Source organism: Pinus tabuliformis, chromosome 1_2 (assembly GCF_031772625.1).
Source record: "Pinus tabuliformis cultivar Carrire ecotype Pingquan chromosome 1_2, CPIR1, whole genome shotgun sequence".
Taxonomy (NCBI): domain Eukaryota; kingdom Viridiplantae; phylum Streptophyta; class Pinopsida; order Pinales; family Pinaceae; genus Pinus; species Pinus tabuliformis.
Genome location: NC_142298.1, coordinates 645353956 through 645376489, shown reverse-complemented (window position 1 = coordinate 645376489; position 22534 = coordinate 645353956). Strand labels below are relative to the sequence as shown.

The window sequence follows — 22534 nt, the reverse complement described above, 5'->3', positions numbered from 1 at the left end:
TTTAAGCCCGCTTTAAATAAAAAAATTCATCAATTGGTTACCCAAAACACTTGCCTGAGCAGATCTATTTGTTATGTCCTCCTGGTGGTATTGTGATCTGTAAAACATGTAGCATGACATAACAGAGCATGTTGCATTAAAGGCAATTCCTCTGTCTTCAATTGGTCTTCATAATTAAAGAAAGAATCTGGGATTGGGGTTTATTCAACTTCAACTAAGAGTCTGACATGACACAGTTTTTCTGAGAATGATCAAAACCCCACCCTGATTTTGCCCAGATTCTTGCCTATCCTGCTCTTAATATGATATTCTTAATCACAAAATCTGTTAATACTCTTTTCATTACTGATTGAGCAAGCTCAATTGATTGCCTTTTTCACTCAGTGAGAGGCCCACCTTCTCCTCTGGTTTTCCATCGACTATAACTACTCTGAAACCCAACATGGATCCCATATCTTAAAACGAACTTGACAAAACTGCAATGGCAGAGAACATGGAGAAAAGGCCTCACATTCTTGTATTCCCATTCCCAGCACAGGGCCATATGACTTCCTTGCTTGACCTCACCCACACCCTCGCAACCCATGGCCTCTCTATAACAGTCCTCACAACTCCTCGAAATCAATCCCTCTTGAGTCCTCTTTTGCAGACAGCTTCATCCCAGGGCCTCCAGATTCAATCTCTTATCATTCCCCTCCCTCCCACTGAAGGGCTACCTCCGGGATGTGAAAACGCGGCGCAGCTTCCTTATCATCTCATACCACTCTTTATGGATTCCTTAAAGGAGCTTGCTCATCCAATAGAAGACTGGTTCCAACAGCAAAAGAAGAGCTCAGATTATGAGTTCGGCCCTCCTGTTTGCATTATCAGCGATTTCTTCCTTGGATGGACTCAGAACACAGCTGCCAAGCTCGGTATACCCAGGATAGTGTATCACCCATCCGGTGCTTTTGCTGTTTCTGTCATCTATTCTCTGTGGAAATACATGCCACATGAACAAGTATCATCAGATGATGATACAGTCCATATTCCTGAAGTTCCTCATCCTGTTAGTTTTCCAAGGTATCAAATCTCGCGTCTTGCTCGCGCCTATAAGAGGTCCGATCCTGTCTCTGAATTCATGAGATGCTCCATGAATTTGAATGTAAAAAGTTGGGGTACTATTATCAACACCTTCTATGATTTAGAAGCTATTTACATAGACCATGTGCAGAGAGTTTCAGGTAGGCCTGTTTGGTCTGTGGGTCCTCTGCTTCCTCCTGCTGTGTTCGAGGCCAAGCAGGGAAGAAGCATGATTGAAAGAGGGAAACCCCCTTCAATCGATGACTCGGTATGTCTTCAATGGCTTGACTCTCGGAAAGAGAAGTCTGTAATTTATATTTGCTTTGGCAGCCAGGCCTGCCTTTCAAATAAACAAATCCAGGAGATGGCAGCAGGGCTCGAGGCAAGTGAAGAGTCCTTCATATTGGTCATCAGGGATCCTCCAAATGGTATGCCTGCTGATGAATATGGTGCTATTCCACAAGGTTTTGAAGAGAGAATGAGGGGAAGAGGTCTGATAATTAAAGGTTGGGCACCACAGCTCTTGATCCTCTCACACCCTTCTGTTGGGGTTTTTCTTACCCACTGCGGGTGGAATTCTACCTTGGAGAGCATCATACTGGGAATCCCAGTGATAACATGGCCTATGACTGCAGATCAATACATAGATGCTCTGTTATTGGTTGATTATCTTAAGGTTGGAGTCAGGTTATGTGAGGGCGCCACCACAGTACCCAACAGAGATGACTTGAGAATTGCAGTTAAACGACTGTTGGGAAGAGAAGGAGAAGAAATGAAAAGAGCAGAGGAGCTAAGCAAGGAGGCTAGAACAGCAGTGCAAGAAGGGGGATCCTCCTACAAAAACATGGAAGACTGTGTAAGTGAGCTTAAAAAGCTGATCGTTATCTGAATAGTTCCATAGAATAAGTATGATGTATGGTCATCAGTCTATAAAGCATTTATTGTAATTAGCTGTTTTTTAGTGATATTATTTCATGGTGTAGTCTGCTACAAGAAAATCCAGTATTGCACGAAGGAAACTTGTATTTGTCCACACAAATTTGGGATATTTTCCCTACTCTTATGTACCATATAGTTCTAGGCATGCTATATTTTTTTAAAGAAAATATACATGTTTCTTTGTTTGAGATTTCTCTCATGGTTTCCTCAAGTTTTTTCTATTAAGTGCTGCTGATTGTTTGATCATCTGTTCTGACGAATACAAAGACAGAAATTAACTGTTCAAATACAACCACAGCAATTTCTTACTTGAAGTTTGATTTACAAAAAGGGTTTTGATTGTTTTATTATCTACTCTAAGATACAAAGATAAAGTAATTAAAAGTTAAATATAATAGCAATTTCTTAATAGAAAAATTGATATACATCTTGGGTTTTGACCGTTTTCAAAATGTTGGAGACAGTGATATAAAAGATTAGTAGAAGTTTGATATACATTTGAGTTTTGAGTTTTGAAAATATTAAAATCAATATTTTAAAATTTTAAAATAGAAGTGTTTTTTTACAAGTATAAATATTTTTTAGAATAAAATTATTTTTATTAGTATAAATATTTTTAAGTTTAGAGGCTTATTCTATAGTCCAGTGTGAAGGTGATGTGTAAGTATGTTTGTCCCTTTTAAAATAAAAATAAAATATTGTTTAAATAGAAAACCATGTTTGTTATAATAAAAATGAAAAAAAAATGCTATGGATATTTAATTAGTTGTCTATATGCCCACGAGCTTTGGATTGATGGTGAATGGGTGTGCTGTTAAGGCACTCCTTGCGATAGGTCACCAGTTCAAATCCCCGTGGGTATTTAGGTTAGTCTAATAGATAAAAAAAAAAAAAATAGTTGCCTATATGACCTAATATAATTCCATATAAAGTAATTAGAAGTAAAAAAAATATGTGAGTAAGATATTTAAACATTTTTATACTTTTCAAAAATATTTTAAGATGTCATATCAACTTCATATATATTGTATATAGAACAAAATGTTAAAATAAAATATTTTAATATTGTATAGAATAAAATATCCACTGTGGATTATCAATAAAATCATTTTAATATGAATTAATATTGAAGTATATTTAAAAATATATTAATAACAAAAAAAACTAGTTTAATGTGTTGTGATAAAATGGCTCAATGCACATGATATGTAATCTCTATAAAATTCAAAAATATGATTTAAATAATAAAAAATTACACATTATTTTTTGCACTCTAAAATAAGTTTACACGTGAAGAAATTTGATCCCTCTCGGCTCATGTTAGGTCCAAGGTTAAGATGGATCTATGCTAGTTAACTTCATACAATAAGTCTTAGGTGGATTATTTCTCCATGGGGGTTGTTAAGTGAGAGTAATGAAAGAGTATTATAGATATGGTAGTGGGGGTATGTTCCAACCAACTCCACACACCTAGCATCGATATGATGGGAGGATCTATGTAGAGACATTAACATGTAGGGTAATGAACTTTGACAAATAGCCTAGTGGTTCAACGACCCTTGAAAGTTGGCTCTATCATGGTTGTACTCGATGCCAAGTCCATATAATCATAGTTGTTATAGGGGACTAAAATGTGCAGATGGGGAATTATCAACTCAATATAGTTGGGAAAGCTTGTCATTTTGGGAATTGTTGCTCTTTAGCTGAGTAGCTCTTATGATTTGTATGGAAGTTGAATTGTAAAGGGATGTCGTCGAATGGGTTTTTCCTTTGGTGCTTCAAAATTCACCTCAAGCGAGCCAAACTAAGCATCACCAGGCCCAGGACGTAAGGTTTCAGGGTGAATTATACGGTTCATGTTCACAAGGTGGAAAGATTGTCTCACTCTCTTAGGTCTCTCCTTCCCTCGCTTCATTTTCGAGGGCTAACTATCACTCACGGATCAAAACTCTCTCCCCCTCTCCTTCTACTTATTGTTCTTCTTGTCTTGAATTGGTTTCTACCTAGCTTTGTTTCTATGGTTGTTGTTGATGTCATTGGCTAGTTTCTTCCTCCCGAGAGGTCTGTGTAGAAATTAATGTGTAGATTCAATACTGCTCATGAAATCTACTAAATCACAAGACTTGAAGCTACTCTACTGATCTGCGGAAGCTACTCTACTCTATGGATCGACCTTAGATCCTTGGATTTCCAAATCTTATGCCTCATGTTGACTGGTTTACAAATCTTCCTATATTTAAAAATGAACAAGAAGATGATGCTACTTTTCATTTAGTAAGGTTTCATGTACATGTATGTAGACTAAGAGTTGATTTTCTTGAGGACTGTCTCATGAAGTTTTTTATGGCTACCCTTGAAGATAAATCTAGGGTATGGTATGAAGGGTTACCAGAAGGAAGCTTATGTTCTCTAAAAAATTTCCATAATGTGTTCTCCAACCATTATGTGAAGTCTTATCTTTCTTTACAATGTTGTTGTGATTATAGTGAAGGTTTCATTGCATATCTTAAAAGTATTGATTATATCGAATGTATGGATGATGAAGAAATCATTGAAGCCTTCTTTGATTTTTCCCTTCAACAACAGTCTGAAGAAGTCAACCACTTTGATTCACAAGATCATAGTAAGCATGCAATAGCTTCCTCTTTGCTTGAAGATGAAGGAATTTTGCATCTTGATAGTTAAAAGGAATCACATGAAAGGAATCAACAATCTGATGAAAATTTATATACTCCTTTGCTTGAAATTAATGAAGATATTCAACATCCTTGTCAAACTTTAGGAGGGAAAGAAGACAATTGTTGTTTTGTCCAAAGAAAACAAAAAGTAATTCCTCCTCTGACTGAAGAAGAAATAAATTAGATTCTTAATTTGCAAATCCATATTCCATCCATTAAGAATGATGATGTTATTGTAGAGTCTTGCCTGTTTCCAAGTGATTATGAAGAGGAGAACATTGATAAAAAATAAGTTGTTTTAGAGCCCCTTGCAGATACAAATCTTCCTCAAGGTTTAGAAAATGAAAGGTTTGTTGATGAAAAGGAGTTTACCCCAGATCCCATAGATATGGACACTTATGCTGTTGAAAATATTATGGAGGATCTTTTTTCTAATTTGTTACAGCCGTATGGAAATAACGCTTATTCTTCTCCTTTTATTGATTCACAAAAGGTAATGCTTCATAATTTTCAAGATCCCTTGGACAATCTTTTGCAAGCATTGAAGAAGATGAATGTTGTTTTGTTTATCAGCTTAAATCTTGGTTTTGGTTTTCATTGTGAGTTGCCTACATGTACATCATTCTGTCTGCTTACAAAGGATGTGTGTAGAATTTTAGTGAATGATCATCTCATATTTTGGCTTCATTGGAAATTTCGCATCACTTGAGTGAGCAAGTTATGGATCAATTAGAATAGATAAGGTGTGATGAATAAGCTCAACATTATGAGCATCTTTTTCAGTGTCAATTTCCAGTAGAGTTTGTAGTTGATAGTGTACAATTTAACTTTCTGCAAGTGTGAAGTAGATAATCACTGGAGTTTGGAGCCCGAAGTCAAGTCCATGGAGCTTCACTAATTTTCTGTCATTTTCAAAGTTCAGTTGTCAGTTAAGTAAGTCAGTATTGAGTCATTTTTCAGTCAATTTTCAGTTTGTCACAAGTCAGTTTATGTCATTTTAGTTTGCAGCATTTAGTCATGCTCATTAGTTATTGAGTTTTTGACCGTATAGCCCAATGGATAGGCATGTTGGTCTACAGTGTTCTTGACACCTCTTTTAGAGCTTCCATCCCCAAGAAGGCTAATGTTAGTGTTAGTATTTGCATACTACCATCAGTGATCAAAATTCCTCTTTTCATATTCATATTAGGGTCCCATTCTGAAATTTTTGTTATTCCACTAGGCCATCATGCAAAAATTTGGTCATTGAAGGTTGAATTAGGGTTTCCTTTACTCCTTTTAGAAATTTACTCATTGCTGGATCATTTCAAACTTGCTGAGTATCCATTGTCCATAAAATTAATGACATCATGCCATCACATCAGTCATGTCATCTTGAAATTCAGTCCTTCAAGGTCTCATTAGGTCTTTTAGGGTTTTTCAAGGTTTCATTAGGCCATTAGAATTTCTAAGGTTACAACAAAACTCCATTCCATTGCATAAGACCAACAAGTAAAGGGTGATCAAATAACATCTCTTCACCATGTGAAGATGATTTGTAAAGAGAAATTCTTATTTCATCATGTAATTTTATGTTCACTATATGTAATAAGTATTGTTCCTAAGCTGCCAACTCAATCTCTATATGCCAACTTCATTAAAGCAAAGTCAAATTCAAAGAGTTCTCAAAGACCATCAAAAGATCAATTTGTCAAAGGAAATATTCAAGTGAAAGGGTAATGTTTTAAAAAGTTAAGTGAATGCCAAAGAGAGTTGTCTTTTCCTTAATCGTTTATGTAAATTACAACGTCTACACTCATTTTAATTTTGGAGTAGATTTAACATTTGTACACCGAACATGTTTCTTGGGTTGGGTTGGGTAGAAACTTTTCATTCCAGCCAATCGTAGGTCGTCATTTTCATATGCCTCCCTCCAACTATAATCTGACACGTGGAACCTATAGGAAATCATCAAGGAATTCACTAAGAAGTGCATTGGTGCAACCAAGATCGTAGCATTGACCCTCCTCGCTTTTTCCCTCATCGCCTTTGTAAAAATTATCATACCTTGTAGATTTGTCTTTAGTGAACTCATGACCATCACCTTTCGTGGCCCTTCTGAGAGTCACCTCAATAGTTTGGTTCAACAAGCTCTCTTCAGCGATGGTATCGCTGCACTCATAGTGGAAATTGATCCATCCCAAAAGTGAAGAGGCCTTGCTTCCAACTCATCTTAAACTCCCAGATAATTATTCGCGATAAATATAAAGCCATCAATAGACACCTAAGAGATATTGCTCTCACCTGCCACCTTTTTAAAGATGTTTCAGGCTTTGTCTCCAAGAAAATTGAAAAGTGCCTTGTCGATAACTTACAAAAGCTTGGAATCTCATCGTAGAGCAAGATATTCTGGTCTTACTGATCACTTTCATTGTGATCGCGAACAAAGAATTATATGTAGTTGTAGGGGAGTTATGCACCTTGGTGAATGAACACTACATGACTCTTTTTAACCTTGAAAATTTATAAGGAGATTTTTATAAATTGATATGTTTCCAGTTTGGTTAGTTTGTTTCCCCTCCAACACCTTGTTTATGATATCGAACACATCGATGTTTTGGATCCATAACAATAGATTTTTTATATAAGCCCAAATTATAAATTGCCTATATATCAACGTATTTTTTATTGCCCCTTCTTATTGTTGGTTATATTTATCTACGTTGCATTGGAGAGTTTAGCAAACCTCATATGCGTGCATTCAACAATGTGTTGGTGGCAAGATGAACTTCCCAACTCTTGTATTCCTTCGGCGTACCTTTGCACCTTTAGGGGCAATTGATAATTTTAACTAATACTTATAAAATATAGATTATAAATTAATAATTATTATATATAAATCAATTTTAAACAATGTGTCCATGCATGGGGATGAGGGCCCATATCGTTTATGAAGGGAACTGTATGTGGCTTAGATGAATCACTGGATGCATCTGGTAGAAAATTTGGGTGAAAGGAAAGGTTCGGTCGTGTGAACAAGGTTTCATGATGAATCAAGGTAAGTCTTCCACCATGGACGTACATCTGTACTAGGGAACAAATTTCAAGCCTTTTGTAAGTATGATGCAATTGGAATCCTTTGATGAGTGGAGGAGTTATGGAAAGAGGGATGGGGAAATGCTGAGGAGGATAGAACATTGTTGAAATTTGGTTCACAACTAGTGGTAACTACAACACGACAGGTTACCTGTCGTCAATTCAATTCACTATGGTTTCCTTCTTCTACTTTCTTACTTCTTTTCATGGAAATGATTTTGGAAGCTATACACGAGTTAGACAACTCTCCTGAAGAGTTTCTATTAGTAGTGATGTCTTTAGCAACAATCATATTTCAAGTCTGCAGAATTATAATAGTGTCTTGTGGTTTCAATATGTTTGAGGAAAGGCTTGGATAAGAAACAATTCACAACTCTAGTCTCAAGGTAAGCCTGATATCCGCGAGTCTTACAATGAATTTTTCTTTTTTAGCGGTAAATTTCAAGTTGTGTTTTTTAGGAATCTAGATATCATGCCAACCCTTAAACTTTCCAACCGTTTTAGGTTTTATTTTTCTCTTGTACTTCCCCTACCCAGCCTCTAGCTCTATGTCGCTCTTCCTCTTTTTTTATTTACCCTCTCTTGGTCATGCCTCTTTGGTCCCCTTTTATGGTTTTCCCTTTCCCTTGTCCTAACCATTTGCCTTTGTACACCATGTCCTTTCTATGTCTCCCCCCTAAACCCCTTTGACTCTCCAAGGTCTCTATTTTATCGTTTTGTTCCATCCTTGCTTCGCACCTCACTCTCCCTATTTTCACCTTGTTAACTCCTCCTTAGCCTCTGATGGATAGATAAATACTTTCAATAGGATGCAAAGGTAGAAGAAAGGGGAGAGAAAGCTCCTCTGCAGGCACAGACTCCCCTCCAACACCTTCCTTACAATCTCATGCCAAAACTGCTGCAATATGGGCTATGGCCGTATATGCCAATGTATTCCTTGAAGTAGTCATACATACCATTGCACAAGTTGAAGAAGTTTGAAAATAATGCAGGTTCATCCCTAATACACATATTGAAGGGGAGACTAGGAAATGGATCCCTGAAATAGGTACCTCTACCAGGTCTCAACAAATATCTTTCTTGTAAGTGGTTAATCATTATTGGCACATCAAAACACTCATTGGTATAGTTTTCATATAATGATATAACACATGGAAAGAGATCTTGGTCTACATGGAAGAAATGTTAGAGAAAATTGGAGGTGTAGACAAGAAAGATTTTTTCCTAGCCAAACTTATTTTGAAATGGCTAGCTAAAGATGTACTAAATGGTTTTTAATTCTAAATACTAAATATTTCCAACACCTTTTCTATGTACTCACACAAAGATAATGTTAATTTTCGATTTTTCATGTCTCTAGTTATTCTCATACCAAGGATTTGTTTTGCAGCACCCAAATCCTTCATTGCAAATGAATTTGCCAATTTTCTTTGAGCACATTTATTTCCTACATGTTAAACCTTGCAACAAGCATTACATGTACATACAATAGCAATATAATATAGCTTCCATAATTTTGTTTCTTAAGATAAACACAATGGTCGAAGTGACATCTAGTATAACCTTGTTCATGCATAAACCTGTCAAATTTTAGATACCATTTCCTTGAAGCTTGTTTTAAGCCATACAAGCTCTTCTTCAATTTGCACACTAGTTTCTCCTTCCGTTTGACCTGATACCCTTGTGGCTGCTGCATATATATTTATTTCTCGAAATCCCCATGGAGAAAGGTTGTCTTTACATCTAACTGCCCAAGATGCAAATATTTTGCTGCCACTAGACTTAAAATAGTTCTGATTGAAGCCATTTTAATAACAGGAGAAAAAATTTCATCAAAGTATATACCTTTCTTTTGTGCAAACCCCTTCACCACAAGTCTAGTCTTATACCTGTGTTTACCTCCATCTTCTTCCTTCAACCTGTAAACCTATTTATTCTACAATGTTGTTTTACCTATAGGCAACTTGTCTACGTCCCAAGTCTGGTTATGCATCAACGAGTCCATCTCTGCTTCCATGGCTTGCTGCCACTTATTCCTGGTTTCTACCTGCATTGCTTCTTCATATCTTTCTGATTCACCATAATCAGCCAAAATCACATAATATAATGAAGGACAATATCGATCAAGGGATCTACTTATCCAAGTAGATGTTCTAACACCACTTTCAAGTGTTTAAGGTCTTTGTTGTTGTTGTCGTCATTGTTGTTATTGTGGCTACTGGTCATTATGATTTTCAGGCACCTTTAATTTTTTTGTGATCTCCACAAGCACAGTGTATTCTTTGTTTTCTTTTTCCTATCTCGTCCGTATACAAGGCCTTTTCATTGAATATGACATCTCTGCTCCTAATGATTTTGTGATTTTCATAATAATATAAGCGATAACCAAAATCATTAACACCATATCCTATAAAGGTACATTTCTTTGATTTTGCCTCAAGATTTGTTCTATTTTCTTTATTAATGTGAACAAAGGCATCACAACCGAAAGTATTTAAAAATGAGTAATTTACATTATTACCTGTCCATGCCTCCTCTGGAATACCACCCTCTAAGGAACTTGAAGACCTTTTGTTTATTAGATAAACAACATTATCTACAACATCTTTACAAAATTGTAAGGGAAATCCTGCATGCAATCTCATGCACCTTGCACGCTCCATGATTCTCTTGTTCATCCTTTCTGACACACCATTTTTCCTATGGTGTTCTTGGAACTTTCTTCTCTATATGAATCCAATCCTATGAACAATAGTTAACAAACTCTTTGCTGCAGCATTCACCTCCATTGCAAGATCTGAGACACTTCAACTTCTTTCCTGTCTCATTCTCAACAAAATATTTCCATTTCTTGAAAGTATCAAATACATCATATTTATTTCAAATACAATAAATCCAGGTTTTCCTAGTTGCATCATCAATAAAAATAACATAATAACGAGAGCCACTGAGAGATAGTACATGAGTGAGTCCCCATAAATTTGTATGCACCAGCGTTAATTTTTCACTCTTCTTTTCCTTCCCAACTTTGATAAATATTACTCTCTTTTGTTTTCCATAAACACAATTTTCACATAAATCCAAATCAACATTCTTCAAACCTGGCAACAAATTTCTTGAGTGAAGAATTTGCATCCCCTTCTCACTCATGTGCCAAGGCCTATGATGCCAGAGTGTTCTATCTGGTCCTGTGGAGGTTAAAGCATTAACATAATTATAAATATTATTGCATAAATACAATGCACCAACCATTTCTCCTTTTTCTATTACTAGGGATCCTTTAGTGACCTTCCAAGTTTTGTCTGTGAATGTAGTTACACAACCTTTATCACCTAACTACCCTATTGAAATTGTATTTTTCTTTAGATCTGGAACATGCCTTACCTCCTTCAATAGTTATTGGTTTCCATTATGTTAATTTATAAAAACCTTACCCATTCCAATGATTTTATAGGTTTTATCATCACCCAAACGAACATGTCCAAAATCTCCTTGAACACAGTCATGAAAATGTTTCTTATCGGGTGTAGCATGGAATGAAGCCCTTGAATCAACCACCCAAGCATCAATAATATTTTCTAATGAAAGAATCAAAGCATCTTGCAACATATCACTTCTCACATTCGCTTCATGATTGTTCTCTTAGTATCCATCTCCTTCTTTTCCTTTTTGATATTTGCGGTCTTTCTTTAAGTTTCATTTCTTCCCACATTTCTAGCACAATATCCCTAATCTGGATTTGGATCTACCTTTTCTTGACTTACTATGATTTCATGGGCTCCTTCCTCTTTCCATTTTTATTCCCCTGGGCTCTGCAGTCAAAGAATTACTTGATGTCTCACCAGAGCTTTTCCGTTGCATTTCCTCACTAAGGATGGCACCAACAACATCATCAAAATTTAAAGTACTAGATCCAAATATAGAGTTACTAATAGCCATAACTAATCCATTTCAACTTTCTGGAAATGAGCATAGAAATAATAGAGCCCTAGCTTCATCATCAAAATTTACCCCCACAGAACTTAATTGACTGGTAATTGTGTTAAATTCATTTAAATTATTAATAACAGATCCATCTTCTGACATCTTCATATTAAATAGAATCTTCATAAGAAATATCTTACTTGAGGCCGAGGGATTTTCATATAGTTTGGACAATGTCGTCATTAAACATTTTGTTGTCATTCCCTTTGAAATGTTAAATGTCACCGACACTGCCAGATACAGTTGTATTGTTCGTAGTTCCTTTCTGTTGAGAATTTCCCATTCTGTGTATGTCATACTCATTGGATTTTTTATTTTTTCGCTCAATGGTAGGTACAAATATTCTAATGCAGATAATATTCCATCTGCATTTTCCACAACTAGTAGTTTTGGTCGTTAAATTTCTCAACCCTAAACCTACCATCTTTCTCCATTGCTCCCACTCGAACTAGGAACCCTTCTCTCATGTGAGTTTATTAGCCAAATATACCTTCAACTTGGATACTAGTTGTTAGAAATTAATTGATGGAGCAATGAAATACATAAAATATTGTGAAAACACAAATACGTAAACGCGTAAAACAATAGAGACGTAGATATACGTGGTTCACCCAATTTGAGCTATGCCCATGGAGAAACAGCTAGCCCGTCCTTTTATATTATCCAACAAAATGAAGAGATACAACCTGCAGCATATCCGTTGTAATTTCCTCTTCGATTTCACACAACCTCCTCTCCCTCTCTCACTGAGAATAATAATACAAAGCCGCAATACAATTCCATCATATAAGCCAAGGGTTTCCTTCCAGGGAAAAAACCATAAATTAGGGAAAAAAAACCCTAAATTAACATAATTTCTACCATCAGATCATCTTCCTAATGAACAACCTAGATTGACTACGAAATTACAATAGTTTACAAGGAATTTTTTCATTTATTTTTAGCTCCGAGGGCATTGCCCCCGAACCCTCACCGAGGGGGCGCTCAAAAAAGTCACCCCCCCTCCCCCTAATGGCGATTAAACGGGCGATGTTTCCACCCTATTAGGAACAAGGATCCAATGTGGATGAAACAAAAAACTTCTGAACAATCAAGAAGATAATCAGGCTCCACACCCAACAGTGTTAGGAGTCAAACAAGGACCAAAACTAAATCTCTTTGTATTGAAAAGAAGATAAAATTTGCATGGCAATTGTCACTTCAGGTTGTAAGTAGTCTCATTAATTTTGGATCCCTGTTTTAGTACAACTAACATAGCCAAATCATTCAACAACTATGCTTTGGTTGATCTAGCTCATGAGTGAGTTTCATGAAGAGTCTTTGTCATCACTTGCAATGTACTTAATATCTATGGGGAAATTTATTTCCATCACATAATAAATGTTGCAAACCCAAAGATAATCTGATAATGTATGTGCATATGTTACAGATATTATAATAAGCCTCAACTATGGTCTCTTTAACAAGCATCTATTAAGCAATGCTACAATAGGTTTGTGCTTAAGATATGATCATGAGCTTCAACTACAATAATACAACTAACGTAGCCAAACTTTGAGCCTGATGAACATAGTATGGGGAGTACAAGGTCAGTCATAAAGATAATTTTAGCTATCAAGAAACTGCACCAACATAGTACTTTTCTAGAACATGTCTCTCTAATTAATACTATTATCTCAAATAGGGAGCTTATAGCTCGCTTCACTTTTGTTATTCTAAATCACCTTAGAGAATCAAGCAACTTATTATCAAAGCATGTGCGATGCATAAATAAGGGTGTTCCGACATGAATCTCAAGTCCCAAACAAGATTCTTCATACACCGCTCAATCCCAACTTCCCCTCTTCTTATTTTAGCTTGCACCTTGACACTCCTCCTCCTTGCACAAATTTAAACTATGAGGAACAAGATAGTTGTTGCATATAGGAGCATTTAAATTTGATAAGAAAAGTGTGATACTCTGTTGTAATTTTCTCTACAAATGTGATGGAAAGTGTGCCCTGAATGTTGGAAATTTCATGGTTAATGTAGTATAAGATAAATACAAATATATAGTCTTCTATACAAGATCAAGAAATCTATTCTCAATAGCCAACACCATAGAGCAAGACATGTTCGTCAATTCCACAATTGCTACCAAATCTCTCTCAATGTTGGAGTTTTTTTCTCAATAGACTTGTTTTTACTACTCTTGAAGTGATGAAAGCCACCATTGTTTCATATAGGAGCATTTAGATATAATAAGAAAAGTGTGATACTCTGTTATAATTTTCTCTACAAATGTGATGGCAAGTGTGCCCTAAATGTTGGCAATTTCATGGTTAATGTAGTATAAGCTAAATGCAAATTTACTTTCTTCTATACAAGATCAAGAAAGTTATGCCCAGTAGCCAACACCACAGATATATTGCTCTTGAAGTGATGGAAGCCACCACTCCATATATTTTTCACTATCTGCGCAAAAAACAAAAGTCACCAACTTCATATCAGCTACTGAAATATAAATCAATTCATTTTAAGACACTAAAAAATACAATGAAAACTTAGTAGATTAAACAATCTTTAATAGGTCAAGAACCCACAAAGAAAAAATCATACTCAATGAGTATGAAATCAAATCAACATAAAATGGTTAATGACATCCATATAAAACCCTCATCAATATGGAAGTAGGATTTGTACAAAATCTAGGTTCATTATAGTACAATCTTAAGATTCTTCAAGTTGGCAAGAAGAGTACCTAAAGAAAAGATAACATAGAACAACATATTCTCAAGAGAAAAAATCTTCATGCATGAATGACACAGAATCTGTCAATTCAATTTGAACTCTCATCACCTAGCAATGGAAACAAGGAGATAGAAAGATATAAATCAAGAAAAGTATATGCTTCCTTTCTAGACAAGAAGTTGATGATGAATTGTACCAAAACGACCTCTGATTTCGAAGGTAGCAAATCACGATCTATTTCTTTATTTATGAGGCATTCATGTTGGCATAATCAGACAAGGTTTTTAATTTCAACATAGGCCTCATGATTTATAAGGCTCAAGGAAGTAGATTTGCAAGGCTCAAGGAAGCAGTATTGCACTAATATTTCATTGTAGCATGGTCCCTACCTTTTGTTGATTTTTTTTTTCTTTCAATTGTTGTCATAGAAGCATTAATTAATACTATATATTATTGTCTTATGACATTTCCTTTGCAACATTTGGTATAACTGCTAGTTTAATTCATCTTATCGAAATTGCAAAGTGCTTCATATAAGAATTAAGAATAAAAGAATGGTTACATGAAACAACATGAGCTTATCATTATCGAAGATTATTAGAGTGTGATGTTTGAAAATTGTTAGGAAAAACACGTGTAACACTTCTAGCAACTTTATTGAGTAGTGTGTTGAAGCAAATCAATTTGGTTTGTTTACAAAGTTATAAAAATGAGAGCTTGATTAATTTTATTTTTATAAATATGATTTTTATGTTAAAATTTCTGAAAAATATTCCATTACATATTGCATTATGCTATTATAAAAAATAATATTTTAATATTTTAATTTAAACATAATTATAGTTATGATGATATTATTATAATTAAAAATTACATTAATGAAAAAATAATAATAATATTATGATATATTAATATAATAATAATAATATTATGATATATTAATATTTTTTATATTAATTTTATTAAAAAAATATTTGATAGAAACTTTATAATCTTAAATGTAATATTAATAATAAATCTATTTTACATTAAACATTTTTATATAATTTATAATACAAATTCATTCACCTCAACAAACTTATATAATATAAATTTATATCCAATTTTTTTTTAATGAAATTATAAATTACAGAAACCTAAATTCAAAAATATAAATATCGTAATTAAATATTTTCAAAAATTTAAATATAAATGCCATATTTCTATAATACTTTTATTCTAAACCCTTCATCAAATAAATTTGAAAACAAACTAATAAAGAGAGATTTTTTTAAGTTCCTATTAACAACCAAATTTTGAGTGGCTAATCATCTTTTAATAACATCCTTAGAGTTAGTTATATTTGCAACTATGTGTTATAGTAATTAAATTATTATATATTTTTCTCATTGTATTTTATTTTATTTTTATTAACTTAAATTTTAATATTAAAAGTGAAAGTAAGACTTTATTTTAAGATGTTTTTATTGGAAATGGTTAAAGTTTAGAGTAGACACTCCATAGATAATTATAAAGGAAATTTCTTAACTATAAAACCTATTATATTTTTTTTTTTTATATTGTTTATTTATTTCATATTTTTCCAAACATCTTATTTTTGAAAATTGACCCGTCAATCACTAGAATGCTTCACCTATGTTCCATTTTGGAGAGGTGCAGAGATCCTTTGCCGAGTATGGATTATCACTTTGAGTTGAATGTGCATTGAATATATTGAAGATGTTTTATGTGAAGAGCTTGGGGAATGTTGTCAAAACAAAACCAATATAGATCCATATTAACCACAAATCTAACAAGCTTAGAAAGAGATCAAATCCCTCGAGGTGCAAACCTCTTTTAGAGTGCAAAATTTGAAAAAATGTTTTCACCTAGAGAGATTTGATCCCTCTGAATGCTTGATAGGTACGTGGTTGAGATGAATATGTGTGTGTGAGAGACTTTTCATTGTTTAAATGACAGTTTTGAATGCATAAATGAATTCATTTCCTTGAAAATCGTCTCAGACACTTGGATTGTATAGACTGCACAACTTAAACTTGCATTTCCAACAAATCTTTATTGTGTTTAAAAAAAAACATAAAAAACTTTTCACACACACACATATATATTTCACATTGAAATATTTTAATCAACATGGAAATTAATCTATTTTATTTATAGATCATATTGTTCACATTTAAATGTTATTTTTATTGTTATTAATATATTTTTAAATATACATCAATATCATTTAAGCTTGAGTTACATGGGAGATGAATACCATGGGCAAGTTTACTCAAACAACCCTAACAATCCCCCCCCCCCCCCCCCCAAGCTTGACTTCCGGATATTGACCTAGTCTCATTCATCAACCATCTCATCTGAGTTTTCACATGGCCCCAGTACACTTGCCACCCTGGTACCTCTCAAAGTGGTCAATTCCATAGCTTGATGACTCCATGCATTGCTGCAATGCATGTATGCTTGAGAAAGCTCTTAAAGCCTTACAACTATGGGTGCTCTTGCACAACATTTATGCCTAAACTTCATAGGTTTTACAACCTCCTAGGGAAATGCTTTGGACCAAAACCATTTAGGTGTTCACTTATTACACATTGGCTCCTTCGCTAACCTTCAACACTATTGATCCATCTGTGTTTTTCGTGTCCATACCACCTCTCACTCTCTTACTAAATCTTGCTTGATCCATACCTTAATCTTCCCTTTCTAACACAATTTTGCCTCCACTCGTTCATGCAATCTCTCATTAGTAAGCATCATTCTCTTTTATCACATCAGCCACAACATTTCACGGCAAAAAATATATTACCAAAATATTTATGCCTTTAATATCCAATAGACTTTCATATTTACCACTTTGGATTTGATACCAGATGTTAGGGTCACAAAATACCAAGAGAGATGGTGGTGTCTAAAGACACCATTTTTTTCCCCAAGTTTTAAATTGGCTACACGGGAGATGAATACCATGGGTGCTTGTAAACCTAGAGCCGGAAAACCACCAGTGATTTGACTTTGTATATAATTTTTTTAGTCATATATAATATATAGATAATTGATATTGAAATATTTTAGTTAGCATGTGCATTGAAATATTTTATTTATGGATCACATTTTTCACATTAAAATGTTTTTCTTCTTATTAATATATTTTTAATAATATGTCAATATTACTTAACTCTACATTCTGAAATATTTTATTTATAACACACATTTAATTTTTTTATTATTAATAATATTTTTAATGTTATATATTAATTTTATATTAAAAATTAAATGAATTATCTATCTTGTTTTATTATTCTTTTAATAAGAAAATGGTTTTTTTTTTTGAGTTTTAATATATATATATATATATATATATATATATATATATATTATAACCATATATTTATCAAATGTTTTAAGTTGCAAACCTCTTTTAGAGTATAAAACTTGAAAGCTTAATAAATATATGGTTTATATACATATATATAAACACCCACAAACAACAATGTAAACTTTGAAACGGGAACTCATACTGTTACCCGTTTTGTAGAGATAGCAAAAAAGTGACCCGATTTTGAAAAATGGTGATGCAAAACACACGTGTTTTTTAGAGCATAGTTTTTGGCACTATAATTTTTTTTATGTACATTGCGTTTTAGAATGGTAGTGTTTTTTATGCTGATTTTAAAAAGTGGTAATTCTACACCAAACCCTTTTTAAAAAGGTTTTTTCTTTTATAATTTTTTTATTTTCTAATATATGAAATGTAAATAATTATTTTGTAAATTTAATAATTTTTGAAGTGGTCGTTTTCTTCATATTTTCTTGTTTTTATTTTAATTTTAATTTTTTTGTAGTGAGGTTTTTATTGTTTTGCATTTTTAAATTAGAAGGTCGATATTTTGAATTTTCGATATTCTACATATTTATACATCGTTAATTAATTTTTCAATCCACATGAAATAATTGTTTCTAAAAAACAATATTTTTTAACAATGGACATAAAAATAATCATTTTTAACATAAATATAACTAAAAAACTACACGTTTTGATAATTTTTTTTCTATAATTGACATGTCAAAATCACAAATTTTATACAAAAATTTTAACTAAAAATAGTTAAATAATAATTTTTTTATGAATTTCATGTCAAAAAGATAATAATAAATTTTTTTTTTCTTAAATAATGATTAACTTAAAAATTAATGCGAAAATCACCTATTACAAATATTGAACGCAGAACAACCTTAATTGAGTGTTTATTCTTCTCATAAAATGTCAAAGTCAAAACATTACAAGTATAACTACTTAATAGTTACAAAAAATGAGTTTTATTTCAAAACATAACTTAAATTTAATCAACAATGTCACGTAATCCAAACTCTTCATCCTCTAGAGTTTCATCATTGTCTTCTTCCACAATAATTTCTGCTTCCTTTTGCTCATTTTCTTTTTCTAATGGATCTTTGATGTCGGCGAATCTCCCAATGTATGTATTTCCAAACATTTCATGTAATGGTGGTTGGGGTTCTTTTTCCCTTTTTGCCACACGTGATTCACTAAAGTCCCCTTTCTTCAACCCAATTTCTTGCATTGCATCTGGAAGAAATTGAAGAGCATTAATTATTTGCTTAATGAAATTGCACTGTATTGGATCTTTTTCAATTGCAATGCAATTTATTCCTTTTTGAAGGCAACACGCTAGTGTTGTACCTAATTATCAAGCACAAAAGAAATAATGAAGTAAATTAGTACAATGACATATTAATTAAAAAATAACATATTGAAATTCAATTCCATATAATAAAACTTGCCTGAGCTAGAAAATAAATCCAGAACTCAATCTCCTTCATTTGAACATATGTCTATAAGATAGTTAATCAATAATTGTGGTTTTTGATAAATGTTAACTATCTCTCCTTTTGCTTCTTTGTCTTCATATGTTAGTTTTCTCACAACAACATCATAAGTTAGTATTTGGCTATGACTCTTTCCGTCTACCCAATTAAAAATCATAGACATATAGCTATCATCTTTTGCCCAACTATCAATATGAATGAACTCACAATCATTTATAAATTGTTGATCTTCACAGTTAAGAAGATTTGACTTTTGCCTGTAACATGAAATAATAAAAGTTCAATTAACTTGTACATAAATCAATTTTTCAACATTAATCAAATATATATTTTAAATGTCTTACCATGTAAGCTGCATCCTTGAATTTGTTTTCCCCTTGAAGCTTGACAATATCATTGCCAATTGTGTGTCTGATTGAAATGTCACAAATCTCCATAATGGTGATGACGTGACTTCTACAAATCCCGTAACCACTTTACTAAGAGCTTGATAAGTATAAGGGTCACTATCATAGTCAATGTTTGGAATATTGAAACCATGGGGAATATCTGCAATAACTAGGGCATAATCCCTTTTAGGTATGAGTTTAGCAATGTATTCATAGTCGCCTTGTATTACTTGATATTGAATACATTCCAAATGAAATGAGTAAAAGTTGGATCAAGTTCAACATTCTTAATACGTTGCTTCTTCAGTCTTTTGATCTTTATTTTTTCAATAAAAGTTCTGAAACTATCTGGTGCTCCATTATCATCCTTCTTCATCTTTTATAAAATAAACAAATATATGTGTAAGTTATAAATTAAAAATAGTACACAGATGAATAAAAATGAATGTATAAATCAAGATACCTTTTTAAATGCAAGATAAAAAGATTTTAATGTTGATGTAGAACTTGAATCTGGATAGTTGCGTACAACATCATCCCAACTATCTTCATTCAACAATTTAACCATTTGTTCTTGAATTTTCATGTAAACTTTGTGACTGCATAGATAAAGTAACAAAAAATTAATATAATGATATGTATAACAAATACTACCAAGAACAACATGTTTTATTTAAAAGAAAATTATAATCTAGAAATAAATAAAAATAATTCAACAAACTTACTTTTGAAATTCCTCAGACATTTCCTTCAATGATAATTCCCCTGACCTCACATGAGATAATATTGTTTTGACAATTTTTTCATCTTTCACTCCTTGCATTTTTCTCCAAGGTGTGATAGTCATATCTTATGGAAGATGCTTCATTTGAGGAGCTGATTTATTGCTGCTACATATCAATGGCTTAGACTTTTTGACCTCCTGGTTTTTAATGCCAATGTTTTCCCACATGCTAAAATTCTCATCAATCAACTCCCAAACATCTCCAATTCTAAATGCCAATTGGAAAATGTTATCAACACCTCTGAATAAATCACTAATTTTGTTGTCTTTTCCACCTTTTGAATTGGTTTTCTCTTCAATTTGATAGCCTATTTCCATACAACATTCCTTTTGGAAATCTACAGTAACATTTATCCTATCCCCACCACATTTTTCTTGAAATTCACTATGAATAAATCTAACCCTTTGGATGAAAGTCATAGACATCCTATATTCATTATCTGAATTATGATCCCATGCCACTAACTTTGCTTTTGTATCTAATAAACCAACATAAATGATACATTTCATTGTTTCAAAATGTGGGTTATTAAGATATTCCTCCATCAATTGTCTTTGAGCTTCTACAGAATGGTTCTCCCCAAGCACATAATAATTTTATTCAAAACATTTTGACTTATCAAATGCTTCTTTGTTGAGAACTTGAAGTGGATCAATAAGAAGCACATAACTAACCACATGAGCATATAGATTGTACCTCATCAATGTCTTCAAGTTGTGAACATGCAGATGATGTGGCTTTCTGACTTGATATTGACATTGTCCTTCACTTGCCTTATAGGTTTGTCTGACATTAAGCTGAAATGTACGACCACCATCAATTAAGTTTCTCTTTGTCAAATTCTGTCGAATGGCATTTTGTTTTGTTTTGATAATGCCATCCTATAAATCAACTCCTGGTGTAATGATTTCTCTGCTTTCTTGACTGCTGGTAATGACTACTTCAAAATCTTCAACTTTACTTTTCTTCGTCATAACATTCTCAACAGATTTATTCTTGGGCATTGTTACTTTTGGTATTTTACGGCTCTTCTCAGTTCCAATGTCATCTTCAGTAACAACAACATATGCTTTACTGTCAATTTTAACTTCATCGTCCTCAAAAGTAACTTGTCTACCCTTGCTAGATTTATCCACTAGAAGCCTTCTTTTCTGATCCTTTGGATGTAGTTTTGTAGCATCATCAATTACTACATTTTGCTTGTTTTTCATATCTTCTTCTAACACTGAGTAAAAATTGCTGACAACTTTCATAATATCACGCTCTATGAAATGAATGCCTCCCAACCTAATTGAACAACTTTCAACAAAATTCTGCCAAACAAAATATCATATGTCAATAAAAACAAAATTAAAAAAATATAGCGAGACACTTTCAAGAACGCAAAATACAAATATAAAGAACAATACTTATGATGTTTTGTTTCATCTCATTTATGATTTAGATACCTCTCTCGTATCATACAATGAATATGATAGTCAGTATTTAATCCTTTCATGTGACTTGGGAGCTTTTGTAAGTATGTAAACAACTTCAGTGTCTGGTACCAAACACATATCTATGACTCTTCCCATCACCTCATAAATTCCATTATCATTCAGTATATCAATATATAGATATATATTCACATTTTGGCTTTCTCTTTATTTCACATACCAGATTCTTGATGGAAATTTCACTTCTTTTGAATTCTTCCAGTATGAAATCATCTTCTTATCATTTGAGGCACTTGAAAGATTTGTAGCCATGAGCTCAGGTGGAGTTTGTTCACCAATGTTTTTTGAAGATGCACCTTTAAGAGTCTTTGGTCTAGAAAGATTCACAGAAATCTTCTTTGATGCCATTTTCTTGAAAAATAGAAACACATAAATCAGTAAATAACGAAAACATATTAACTTAAATTAACAATGAAAATATATCATAAATTTTCAATTTGTATAATCAGATAATTGAAATTAAAAAAAATATTAACACTAAGAAAATCACTCGCCACCCCGTGAGCAGGCGGGCCGCCAGGGTGGCGCGGGGGAAGGCTATGGCAACA

The 22534-nt window shown here is 33.1% G+C and overlaps 1 protein-coding gene across 1 annotated transcript; it reads left to right on the top strand.

The window, feature by feature from the left end:
* Window positions 1-84: 84 nt before the first annotated feature.
* On the top strand, window positions 85-2247 carry LOC149207327 (UDP-glycosyltransferase 89B2-like). Its single transcript, XM_089393889.1, has one exon. The coding sequence runs from the start codon at window positions 482-484 to the stop codon at window positions 1949-1951; it is 1470 nt and encodes a 489-aa protein (XP_089250015.1). The 5' UTR covers window positions 85-481; the 3' UTR covers window positions 1952-2247.
* The last annotated feature ends 20287 nt before the right edge of the window (window positions 2248-22534 follow it).

What these genes read in the sequence shown, in the direction of transcription:
- LOC149207327 (XM_089393889.1), top strand. Translation starts at nt 482, where the DNA reads ATGGCAGAGAACATGGAGAAAAGGCCTCACATTCTTGTATTCCCATTC.